This window comes from Sander vitreus, chromosome 7 (genome assembly GCF_031162955.1).
Source record: "Sander vitreus isolate 19-12246 chromosome 7, sanVit1, whole genome shotgun sequence".
NCBI lineage: Eukaryota > Metazoa > Chordata > Actinopteri > Perciformes > Percidae > Sander > Sander vitreus.
In genome coordinates, this window is record NC_135861.1 from 12334842 (window position 1) to 12348664 (window position 13823).

The following is a 13823-nucleotide window of genomic DNA, read 5'->3' on the forward strand; positions in this document are numbered from 1 at the left end:
TTTATATATCCAGTTTTCCCTTTTTGACTGACAAATAGATCCTGCTGGCATGGAGAGTTATTTCCTCTCACACAGGCGCAGAACGTACGTGCTAGTTGGCCGTCGACTGTAGTCTTTGCTGTCTGTTCAAGTGCAATTTTTTGACACAGGCAATGTGAGGAGACGTGAAGCGACGCCCAGTCGGCCTTCCACTAGTTCTTTGCCGTCTGCTTGGTGTGCCAGCACCTTAAGTGTTGGTCTGGCTCTAATTAACAGATAATTATCCCACTTACCTACTTGGCAATGTCCGACACAAATCCCTGTGAATACTTGCCTCCTTTTTTTTTTTTCTTTTTTTTTTTATAGTAGATATTACCTGCAAGTGACCTGGTTGCTGTTTAGAAAGTGACTGTGGTGTTGGTTTGTGCTCATCCTGTCATGTGCTCAGTGCTGCTTCCCAGAAAAGACAGCGCCTCACCCGTGTCCTTCTAGATGTAATGGGCTATATGGGAGGGCGCTATCTCTACAGGGCACTGGTGGGTCTGACACTGAACTGATTAGGGATGATATTCATCAAGGGGGAGTCACACACATCACGTGCACACACAAACACTTCTTACTATAGCAGTCGATAAAACGATGAATCAGTTAACAAAATAGTTGCAGATTCCTTTTAAACACTTGATGATGGTTCTGGTTCTCAAATGTGGGAATTTGCTGCTTTTCTTGGTCTTGCATTATAGTATTTATAGTAATTTGAATATGTTTGGGTTTAAACTGTTTGGGTTCATAACAAGACATTTAATGATGTCACTTGTGCTGTGGGTATTGTGATAGGCATTTTTTATTTTTCTATTAAATAATTGATTAAAAGAGAAAATAATTGGCTGCCTTACATTGGGCCTAATTGTGCAATTGACGGTGCAGGTTGGTAACAAAAATATAAGATCACAAACACTTATTTGATTGTTGACATGGCTCTGATGCAGACTTGTGTCAACATTATTGAAATTATTATAGATGTGTTACATAAGCAGCACACGGGGCTATGGTAGCGTGCAGTATTTCTAAATGTGATATGAACACAAAGTATTTTGATTGCTCTACAGGTATCAAAAAAGTAAGGTTTAGATTGCTTCTTACCAGTGCCAGTTAGTGCTGTAAATACTACCTACAGTATGAGCCCAAAGCCGATCTACTGACCAAAACTCCAGCTGTTTTTTTATCAGTCCTCATTTGTTTGGTAAGCATCTGAAAGGAATTAAGAGTTGACTTGTTGTCCTTTTGAAATCTGGTAGATAAATTATCAATGTCGGACTGCCACAGTGCAAGCAGTCTGAAATATGAACAGTGGATCTACTGTAACCTGTTTCAGTTACAAACAGTTGAAGAAAACTGACTAGAGCCTACAAAAATCCAAAAGTTGCCATAGCCTAAAGGCTCTTTTAAAATCAAATTCGAAGGAGGTGTTGAAGGGTATCAGGTCAAAGAAAGAGAGAGTAGTAGATGTCTGGTGGATTAGGTAAGGGTGTTTAGCTTTATATCCCACTGTATATGTTATATAAATAATGTACTTTTATATTGATTTGGGATGTTTATCCTAACTGTGTCATATATGTTAAACAGTTAACATGACTGTCCCCAGATTTTAAAATTTCAGTAACATGTATTAAAATGTCTTTCATAGGCGGAACAAGAACTAAACACAGAGGATGGGAATAATAGAAAGGTGATGATTAAAAGTAACTTCTAGAGATCGACACATTTAGCACTGATCGGTTATATGGATGCTCGCCATCAGAAAGTTAAAATACCGTTCTTGTGTATTACTAAATATCACACAGATAACATCTTTTATAATTTGTGTAAAGTACTGTATGTCAATGACAGCCTGCTTTTAGAGATAGTGTTCTAAACGAAGGCATCTGCTTTCCCTGCACCAAAGATCTTAAATCCTACAAGTTACCAAATAAAATCACTATTAGACAACAGCGAGAACAAATCAACAACTTATAAATCACACTGACAAATCACGTTTTAACACAGAGCTTACAGACCGCTGCAGGGACAAAACCGTTTCGCTCTTACTTTGGGCTGTGCCCCAGCAACAGTCGGAGAGAGGGCAGGTCTCCCTTGGCAGCAGCATAGTGAACGGGTATGGCGCCGGTATCGGTGGAGGCCCCCGGGTCCACCTCGCAACTCTTTAACAGCCAGTCAGTGATCTCATGGTGACTGAAGCGGGATGCAAGGTGCAGAACGGTGGCACCAGAACTGTCCCTGTCCTGTCAGTCAAACAAAAGACAAATAGAGCTGAAATATGGGGATTCTGAAATTATATTTCATTTATTTTTAATATACAGTAGGTTTGAATGATTCTGCTGGTTAATTCTGTTCAATGCTCAAAGCTCTTTATGCTGTGATTTAGTAGCAGGCATTTTTGAGCAAGGAAATAAATCCTTGCTTAGCTTGTGTATAAACGCTTACCTAGTTTGTGAAAATATTACACACACATCATTCTTCATGAGAAAACTTGAGTTTCTAACGCTGCATTTCTGTGCAGCATAGACGGACATTTGCACTCAAACCTACAGTATAATCAGCTGAACCAGAAAAAGAAAAGAGAATCTGAAAGGTCCCAGATATTAAAGCCAAATACCTGTCATGACTAAAGTGATTATTTAACAATAAATGGTCTAGAAGGAACACAGATCATAGCTTTTGCAACTCTCTTATCCAAACCTGACTCAAACAACACGGCTTCCATCTTCCTTCAAACCTTTTTTTCTTTACATAACTTATTCTCTGTGTCAAGAGATGGACCAATAGCTAACAAGGAAAATAGTATTTGCATACTCGGTGGATAGATGTGTATCATTGAAGGCAGCGAGGGCCTCAAATGCACATTATTAACATCAGATAAAATCGGGATCAGAGTGCAGTAACACAATGGTGAAAGCAAAAGCTAGCATTGATAACCCATCAAGTAGATTACATTTTTGGTTTGGTTTGGTTTATTTATGGATATAGAAAGACAACAGGGGGGGGGGATGGGGTATCCAAGGGATAACGTGTAAAAGCGAGAAACACTTTTTTCCAACATGGTCCCTGATGTAAGAGAACAGGACATACAACACATGCAAACACATACAGTCCTTCTGAGGTTAAAACAATAACAAAAATAAAAAACTACACATCAAAATACCAGATAAAACACCATGAGCTACAAAGCAATAAATTACCCTGTCCCCAGTCTAGATTTTATTTTCCCCTAATTATCTATTTTATTCCATAAGTAGACCCTAACTTTATATCTAAAATCCCTTTTCATTACTGCCATTTTGATATGAAGTGGAAGACTATTCCATAAAATAATTCCTGTATAAAAAAAGGATTTTCTTGCTTCACTATTCACACATGGCACCTTACATGAACGGACACTGGCCCTAGTCTCATGGGCATGTTGAGTGTGCACCATCAAAATCTGAAATCCCAAATACTTTGGGGCTACACCATTAATAATACTGTACATATGATTGAGTTTAGGTTGTTCAACCCTAAGCTTAACAGGCAAGAACTCAACCCTCTTAAACTCATTTATTCCCACATGATACCTAGAAGGTTTAGACAGTATGAAGCGGATCATATTATTTTGCATAATCTGCATCTTGTTTTTCATTTTCATGGTCAGACCACTGTACCATGCTGAGCATGCATAGTCAAAATAACTTTGAATGAGTGCTGAGACGAGGAGTTTTTTTATTTTGGAGTCAAACTGCCTTGTATTACAGTATAAGAATTTCAATTTGCTGGCACTCTTGTTCGATATGTTCACTTTTTCATAAAAGCATGAAATGTGGTACACTTGTTCAGGCTGGATCCCTGAATATTTTACAAATGTAGCCATCGCAAAAGCCTCGTGGCGGCCATGGTGGCCATTTTACTAACCTAAATATGAAGGCTATTTGCATCATATCTCCTGAACCAAACACAATAACACATAATAGGGGATGTCTATCCCTACGTCTTGATGGTGAAGGATTATAATAATAATATATTATAATAGAGACAGAGCGCAATCAAGTCCCGCAGGATCTATGTACGTTTTTATAGTTTGGTTTTTCTTTTAAACCAATGAAAGAATAAACAGAATCATCATGTCTTTTTTCAGTTTTAAACCAAAAAAGAAAAAAAAGAAAAGAAAAGATGTTTTTCCATTCAACTGCAGTTTATGATGTTGTATACGGTATAATTGTAATCATTGACCATCAAGACATAGGGGTAGACATTATGTGTTATCATGTTTGGTTCAGAAGATATGATGCAAAATACATAATTTGGTTTTAGCGGAAAGTAAAATGGCCGCAATAAGACGTTTTTGCAATGGCTCCATTGCTGAAAATATTCCGGGCCCCAATCTGTACAAGTGTACCACATTTCATGCTTTTATGAAAAAGTGAACATAACTTTCACATATCACCTGGATGATGATATTGTGTTACTAAAGAGAACCAATGTATAGAAAAATACTAGAATTAGAGGCACACCAGACTATAATGGTTATAAACACTGTCAAATATATGCACATATAGTAGAGTTAGTGGTGCAGGATGGTTCACTTCACAGAACACCAAAGTTCAACTGTGTTACAGCTTTTATTAAGACTCCTCCAAAGTGCCTGCTGCATTCCTTCCCTGATGTGAATACTTTGCATTTTACTTCCAGCCGAGACATGGAAATGAGGTACTTGAGTCATAAGGGCTCATAAGGTTAAATCATGAAGATTTAACTATACTCCCTACTAGGCATGGGCCGGTATACGATTCTGACGGTATGATAACCTTCAGCAAAAATATCATGGTTTCACGGTATTGCGGTATCGCAATTACAGCTTTAAAATGTATTATTTTTTAAATGTCTGGGTAAAATTGAACACAATGTATTTTATTTTTAAACATACTGCACACTGGCAGGAAGACTAGTTTCTAAAATGCACTTTTCGTCCTTGAAGACTCATAAAAAACAGCTCATACCTTAGGAAGGGTATGACAGAAAGTTTAGTGGTTTTGAAACCGTGACTTTTTCAAACCGCGGTATACCTTGAAACCGGTAACTGGCCCATGCTTACTCCCTACCAAATATCTCCCCCACTATCATATCAAACTACACAGACATTATGTATTTATATACTGTATGTGCCCTTTGTGAGTTAATGTATGTACTGCATAAAGGATATAATTTTTTACAATCCAGTTGTTTTATACTTCATTACCATGGAAACATGAGGCAGTGCAGCATAGTCAGATTTAAACTGGATCTACAACAAAAGACAAAAAACAAAATGTTCCAATGCCTACCAGTTGACAGGATTTTACATGTGCTGTGAGTTGAATTTGACTTCTTTATTTTCTATTCCTCAGAGTGTTAGCATATGCTGCCTTTTAATATGTTATCAGAACAGTAAGAAAAAAAGCATTCAGTCAGGTTTCTGTAAGGTCACCATGTTCTGATGTCTCTTAAAGTCTTGATGCTAAATCTGTTATTGGTGCGTTTTTTGCAGGCAGCTGCCAGCTTGAATAAAGTTATCTTTTGTTATCACCAAACCGATAACTGATCACCACTTAAGATAACAGGATTGTGGTTTTACAGAACATTGGGGACTATGAGTGAATTCACAGTGTCATGATTAGGTTTAAACCATATTTTATTGGCCCAACAGACCACCTGAACAGCAACACAAAAACGCACTGTAAAGCTTTTTCATTTCCAAGTCTGTTAGAAAACTTTGTTGTAGGCACCCCATATCAACTGCTCAAGGTCTGCTACACTCAACGTGTACAACTAAAGCTCAAGTCACTCACCTCTGACCGACATCCACCCTGTGTCAGCAGCCACTGTAAGCAGGCCAGGTTGCCGGTGGCTGCTGCGTCATGCGCCGGGCTTGCCCCGTTATTAGCCAGGCAGTTACCCGGCAGCCCTGCCTCCTCCACCAGGAAACGCAGGCAGGTTAGTTTCCCGGCACGGGCTGCATGGTGGACCGGTGAAGCCCCAAGCACATCCTTGACGTCGCTGGTGAGCGTTTTTTGCGCTAATTGCACTTTCAGACTCTGCACGTCCCCTTGCCTTGCTGCGAGCAGCGTCCTGTCCCTCTCCACCGTCATCGTTGCTGCAGGTTGGACGACTCCTTCCTTTGGTTGCCTCCGTTGAGCCCGATCGTTTCACCTTGCTAATTGGGTCAGCATTGTATTTTGCAAAGCTTCAGATCATCTCAGTCACCCGGATAGTTTTGTGGGAAAATTCAGTTATCGCTCCACATCCTCCCAGAGCCAATTGGTCAAAAGAGAGATCCGTTTCAGTTCATACACATTTTAATATGCGATATATTTTTACATGTTGAAATACAACTCAGTCCATTATTCTTTATCTGAGCGATAAACTAACCTGCTTTCTATGTTTTGCCCGACGATGTGGCTCGCTCAGTTATCCGCTCCTTTCCTCCCTGACGCCCGCAGGATGCTGAACACCTGTTGCACAAGTTAGGTTTATGTTTTCCAGTTATCTATTTTTGTTTAATGTGTTTATTTAGCCTGTTTTGTTAACGTGTATCATGTGCCTCAGAGAATATTCCGCAGTGTTTTTCTTCCTATAGCAGATGGCGACATATGGGACTCAGCGCCTGTTAAATAATCCATCGGGGGGAGGATCGCTGAGCCGGTTACAGGTTGTTGCTTTCTGGAAATCGGCTCAGAAGTTAAAGGGGCAGTACGAAAAGGCTATAAAACTATAACCTGACAGAGAAACAACTGTTGTGGTGGTTATCAGTCAAGTATAGGTCCATGGCTAAAAACTATTCAGCAATGGACTTTTTGCACACACGCCCAGTCTTTTTTGCATGCGGCCTCACCGGCATTAAAGGCATACTATGTAACTTTTCCCTCTTCGGTCCCCCTAGGCCTAGGTTGTCTCATTGGAACTACAACCGCGCGAGCTGTAGTTCCAATGAGACAACCTGTAGGGGGACCGAAGAGGGAAAAGTTACATAGTATGCCTTTAATTTTACATATGGCAGTAAAAACAGCATCACTGGACACAGTTTGTACACAGTAGAGGTCCATCTGGTGGCCTTTTGTAAAACTGAGCTTATGAAAATGTGTTGCACTTCTGTTGAGGAATTTGTCTGTTTACTGAGGGATTGTAGAAGTTCTGTAGGCTATGTAGCTAATATGTTGAGGGTTCTTTAGTCATATGCACAACAATAGGCTAACATACATTGGCAATTAAAGTCTTAGGGCTAAAATACAAACAAATGAAATATATATGAAGTGATATAACCTATACAATTAATAAACTAACTATATTAGGGTACATAGGACACACACACACACACACACACACACACACACACACACACACACACACACACACACTCACACTCACAGAGGTGTAAACAGTTCTTACGTAAAAGTATATAAAGATAAAGTGACGGTTGATGACCTCAGAGCTCAAGAGTTCTAAAGTCTTATGGCCTGTGGGATGAAGCATTCCCTGAGCCTGGTGGTGTGGCAGCGGATGCTGCGAGACCATCCGCCGGTGGGCTAACCCTATAGCCCATAACAGTTTGATCAACACAGCTAACCTCTTATACCACCTTCTTTTGTAGCTAGAATATAAACCAACATTGTTCTCTTAGCTAATTTACAAAGCCATGTCTATATCACAATTGAAGATGTTTATTCTTAACTAGCCTACTAGTCAAAGTTTAGTGTTTGTTTTGCAAAATGGTTGTGGTCACAAAGAACCTCAGGTCTTTATGTAGGCCTAACTGTGCATGCATAATTGATGCATACAAATACAAAAAGTGTGGAACAAATTACTACTTGTAGAAGAATAGGTGATCATGAACATATTATATATTGTTAATGCACTGATTTGTTGTGATGTGTGTAGTGGTGGAAAGTAACTAATTACATTTACTCAAGTAGCCTGCTGTAATTAAGTATTATTTTGAGGTACAAAGAATCTCCATTTTTTGCTACTACTATAGCCTACTCTATAGAGAAAGATTTTTACTCCACTACTTTAATATGACGTTAGTACTTTCCAGATTTAGGTTTTATAAAACGCATGATCTAAAATATAATGATTTATTTTAGACTAGCCTACAGTGCCTAACAGTAGTTCAAATGAGCTCCACCAACAGGAAAATGCTGCTTACACGTTAAATGGTCCGTAACAATAATCCAATAATGTAGGCTAATGGATAAATACGTAATAACACTGAATGGAACTTTTTTATGATGATTACTTTTACTTTTGATACTTATAAGTACATTTTAGTCATAACACAAATTGTACTCTTTTTAGAATTTTACTTTTTCTTAGGTAAAGGATGGATGACTATATTCCACCACTGGATGTGTGTATACTGTAAGAGAAATGACTCACTTTCCCAGTCGAATTAGCCTACTCAACTGACGCCTGTAAGTCCATTGCAGTTCATAAATGCAAGCTGTTAAAATAAACCACACATATTATGATCTAGTTTGGTTTGACCTTGTCTTGAATGATGAAGAAAGTAGGCTTGATGGATACAGTAAATGCCCGTATTTCCATGAATCTGACCTGATGAACTGTAATACTTTTAATCACCAAACGGTGGTAGGAAAGCTTCATATCCACCAAGGTATAGCTGCACCTGCGGAGGTGTCCAGGTATCAAGTCATCATTTTGTATTGGCTTCTCTAAGAATGAATCTGACCTGATGAACTGTAATACTTTTAATCACCAAACGGTGGCAGGAAAGCTTCATATCCACCAAGGTATAGCTGCACCTGCGGAGGTGTCCAAGTATCAAGTCATCATTTTGTATTGGCTTCTCTAAGTCACTGTAGCTATGTAACACACGTTAGGACATTCAATATATACGAGTGACGACTAATGATAAAAACAACTGAACGTAGGCTACCCTTTAATCCAAATCGACCAATGTTTTACTGCTTAAGAGGCTTCTATTTACGCACTGTGTAAATACGAGGTCTATTTAAACTCAAGCCAGTATATCCTACTCGTGTTTATTCTTGTTTATAGGTTAATATATTTGACGTGTTCTTATATTTTTTTATGGAATGATTTGTGAGCTAACCTCATAATAAGAAAACATGTACGTCCTCACACCAGGTTCCGCACTTTCTTCCTCATCACTGTCAGATTAGGTTGATTGATTTTTGCGCTTAAGCGGTTTCTGCTTGATGTGGTGGGTTTGCTGCGGAGAAGGGGGGGTGACGGGGTTAAGGGCGAGACTCGTGCTCGGCGCGTGCTTCTCCGGCCATCTGTTGCACCGGTCCAACTGTCATAGACACCACGCGCCAATTTGGGGGAGGAGAGGGTAAATTCCCACGAGCGACTGATAACTCCCTAAAGGAAATGGATAATAATAACTCTCGATTCAGGGGGGCACTACATCAATGCCATCATAGCCTACAATACGTAGCCTAGGCCTATATTATGTAACAGGAATTATGCTTGCAGATTAAAAAAAGAAGGAGATACAGGCCTACAAGTGTGAGACTTCTTTGTGTGACAAATTTTAAATAACTTTTTATTAATGCGAGAACATCATTTTATTTCAAAAAGGTCTTATATTTAATGTTTTCCTTTCTATTTTGGGTCTTTTATTTCCATTTTAATTTGTGATTATCTGATTTTATGTCCTAGCAGTCCTGAAATGTTTTTTTCTTTCATGTTTAACCAAAGCACTTTGTTTTGAAGTGCTGAATATTATTATTAATAAATGATAACAATACCATATTAGGCATTCTATATGGTGGGATATATTAGTTTTCATATAGACATACTATCACTTGTTTGTTGTCCCTGAAAGCAGTGATACAACTGAGTTTATTACCAATATAGTGAATTGATTTGAATTAGTGATTTTTCGATTTGAAAAGCCTATTTTTGAATGAAATGGGGTTTTGATTAACGGCTAGGTGATAGCCTACTGTGAAAGTAGGCTATTTATTTGCTAGGCTAAATGAGGTCCAGACATAAAAGCAGAACACGTCTTTGGTGCAGCTGTAGCTCAGCAGCTCTATAAAGAAGGGTGATCTGGAGTCTTTTCCCAGGCTTCGTTAAAGACGCTCCCACAACTTCAAGCAATGAGAGGCTAAATCCCTATTGAACTGGAAGGGAGCTGCCAACGGTTTTCCTTCAAAGCCTGGGAAAGCTGGGATATTTCTTGCACGCGTCAGACGTGCGACAGTTATTTAAATTGGACTCAATTATTCAGCGCGTGGGCCCCATCTATTGTATGGTCACATCTGCTGCGGCGCGGGAACATTCAAATTAGGACATATTCTGCTCAAGTTCATGCTGCTGATAACGTAACCCACTGCCTGTTTGCAACGGTAAATGGCCACAAAAAACATTAAAGCAGTACAACCCAGAGAAAAACACCGAAGTCGCCGATACAAGTGAACAATTTACGACTGTTCTTCTAAATTTGAGCATTAAAACTGTTGAAAATAATGAATTAACACTTTCATGGCTGACCCAGAACCATCTTTATGAGAAGACAAGTCTCGATAAAGACCACTACATTTGAGTTCGAGTTTGAAATTACTGATTTGAGTCGATGATATAAAATAGCTCATGTTTTTTTTCTTCATTCTCTATTTGTTAGACATCCCCGTTTTAAAACCACCTTCCGAACAAGGTTATGACAAAAGTATATATATATATATATAGGCTATATAGCCTATATATATATATATTTATTATATATAACTTATTTAGCCTATAAATAGCTATTTTGTAGGCGCTATACATTTGTTTCTGTATTGTTTATTTCTTATATATGTTTAATATGTATGTGTATGTATGTATGCACCATTCACCAAGGAAAATTACACTTAGGTGTAACTTTCGGTGGCAATAAACCCTTATCTGATATATTATAAGTATTGTAGTATAGCAGCTCCTCGCGCCCATCTGCAACGGCCCAGCTGGTTGGCGCGTGCCCTACAGTAATTGCTTTCGCTTGAGTAAACCATGGGCGCGTGCAGGGAGGATGCCTTTAGTCTATGTTGAACTACAGAGATTCATGATCTAAAAAACTAATAATGCATCAGCTACATATTTACTTAATAATACAAAGAATAAAATCCACATAGGCCTACCAGAGGGTAGCCTATATGTTTATAAAAAAGGAGACCAGACAAAATCAACTTTATTAAGCAACTCAAAGAAGATTAAACACACAAAGAGAGGAAATTACTTTATTTATCCTTTCCCATACTCCCATCCACAAACTGCATCTTTCCCTTAACATTTCTTTCTTTATTGCAGTCTTTTGGATTGGCTTAGCTGGAGCTGAAATAAATTGGATGAAATGTACAACATCAGGAAAACATCTTAAATCAGTGTCTTGTGAAGTATTAAGAAGTTGATATCTATACATATGCCAATCTGAATGTAATACGTTTGATATTTAAATTTGTCATCGGCCTACATTTGAGATGTGAGCACGTAAAAAACACTTTTAAGTCAAACGCTTCATGAATGTTGGTAAAAACAGTAATTGAACACTGCAGCTTTATTGTAGTAAGTAGCCTATAAGATGCTTTCTGAAATGCTGACCTACTGTTTATGTACTGTCTAAACTGTGAGTTCACTTTGTACATTTATGTACAATGATTTGGAGTGATTTGGATTCCTTTTTTCACTCCAAACCCTAAATCTTAACAAACATTAAAATTCTAAAAGCCTCAATTTCTAGCTATATCAGGCCATGAACAAATGAGACCTTTAATAGTATCTGAACCTATCATGTTCCTTGCTGAAACATTTAATAAACTCATTTTAACAATTGCAATTAAGTGTTGACGTTGTTTTCAATTTTAAGATTTACATAAGATGACTTTTTCATACACCATTCAGACTGATGTAAACAACAACAAAAGATAGACGCATTTTCTGTATAACCTACAGTTATGGTAACTTATTGTGCGTGGTTATTTTACTTTTAGTGTATCCAACAGCACTATAACAAACGCAGGAATAAACATGCTAAGTTTATAAAGTAACAAGTGATTATTTGGGCAGTATCTTATCCTAAAGTTAATCTAGTCCCTTCTCAACATAAGTTAGATGTCTTCTGTCCGCTTAAACTCACCATGCAGGCTTGATGTCTCCTCCCACAGGGACCCAGTCATCCGTGAGTTGCAGTGAGAATCTCTATGGTCAGACTTTCTCACACTCAGGCTCATTAGCAACTGACAGAAACAACACAAGTGATTTGACAAGACAGGTGTTTGAACAATGCAGCGTCTATAGACAAAAGTCAAACAAGTTTTGGAGCACTCTGCTGTGATGTAATTGACTGGCAATGTGGTGAAGTAAATGGTTTCTCTCTGTCTCAGTTGATTTTATTTGATAAGGTAGTAGGTCCATAGGTAGGCTATTTGACTGTAGCCTACTGTACACCACACAACTAGCCTAACAGCCTACATCATACACTGCAGTCAGAATAGCTGTACCCCATACAGGAAATGTAAATATAAAAGCAGATTATATTCATGTCTTAATACTATACAATCTAATCCAAACATTCACAGTCACGTGTTACAGTAAAACACGTTTTGGACCTAATTTTCAACGTGTTTCACAAATGTCATTATTCAAGCTCAGACAGCGTTACATCAAATATAGACACAAACTATTTCACGTATAAATGTATAAAGATGTATCCTACATACAACAGCAAATTGAGACTTCTTATATATCTTCTTATAGTCTTATATATATACTACACATAGGCCTAAGTGACATATTCATAATGCAAATCGGTATAAATATTAGGTTACGTTTTAAAAAATAAAAATAAAACATACCAGGGTGTGACTGCGTTGCCCCTCTTCTCATTATTTGAAGCACACGCAGCGGTGCGTGCAGGTCGTTGCTGGTTGAAGACTGCAGTTGTATTGAGCGCCCTTTTACTACACGAGGTTTGGGACCAAATGACAGAGACGCGTTTCTCTGTGGGCGGACACCTCGTACAGGCCACGCCCTCTCATAGCTTGGCTCAGATGCACTGCAAGGACTGTGCAGGACCATGCAACAGCTAGACAATTTTACAAAAAGCCAATATTTTAAATTCTATATTCATTGTTTTGTTCTTATAAACTAATTTTGGACTATTTGCAAGCTGAGTCTCACTGCAAGAGTAGCTAGGCCAAACGGAAAGCAATTGAATTGCTTATTTGTTGTTGCCAGGTTATTTTTCAAATTTAAAATATAATTTAAAAAAAAAAAAATCTTGTGTAACTGTTCCAAATAAATCCAGGAAGGCTGAGATAAGCATACATCCATCTTATGAATAGGCCTACATGTTTAACACCATCTCTTTGTATTTGGCCAAATGTTAACCCTTTGTTCTAATTTAATTCCATTGTTGAGCAGTTACAGCATTGAAACGAGTAATTAACATTTCATATTTTGTAACATATAATAGCCTAAACCGCTTTGAGAATACTGTTCTTATATATTGGACATTGCTTCAATATAGAATATCTTAATGTAAATGTATTTTCGTGATTAACCTCCCATTCTTTAATTTCCAAAGCGACCATTAAGACAACTCTTAATGGTCGCTGTGTCTCTGTACACTTCAAAATAGTTCATCTGAGCAGGAAAGCCATCTGCTGCCATTGTTCGCCTGGCTCGTGCTGTTCTCGTGCCCCTGATATGGCAACACAATGGATCCCCCTCAATCAGATATCCAATATTCAAAAAACCCGCCAACAAGCCGCCTGTCCTGCCTGTCAATAGCCTACCTGGCCTGTAGCTGG

The 13823-nt window shown here is 38.3% G+C and overlaps 1 protein-coding gene and 1 long non-coding RNA gene across 2 annotated transcripts in view; both read right to left on the minus strand.

The window, feature by feature from the left end:
• espn (espin) overlaps positions 1–6659 on the minus strand; it is a 49994-nt gene extending 43335 nt beyond the window's left edge. The window contains exons 1-2 of the mRNA XM_078254662.1: positions 5838–6659; positions 2068–2261 (exon numbers count right to left, since the gene is read on the minus strand). Coding sequence (XP_078110788.1) covers positions 2068–2261; positions 5838–6137 — 494 coding nt within the window. The 5' untranslated portion in view covers positions 6138–6659. The remainder of the gene's footprint in view (positions 1–2067; positions 2262–5837) is intronic.
• A 4602-nt stretch (positions 6660–11261) lies between these two features.
• Positions 11262–12954, minus strand: LOC144520398 (uncharacterized). The gene is made up of 3 exons (XR_013502211.1): positions 12867–12954; positions 12149–12248; positions 11262–11346 (listed from the first exon to the last, which is right to left on the minus strand). It is a non-coding gene; the product is annotated as an uncharacterized LOC144520398 (long non-coding RNA).
• Between the last annotated feature and the right edge of the window lie 869 nt (positions 12955–13823).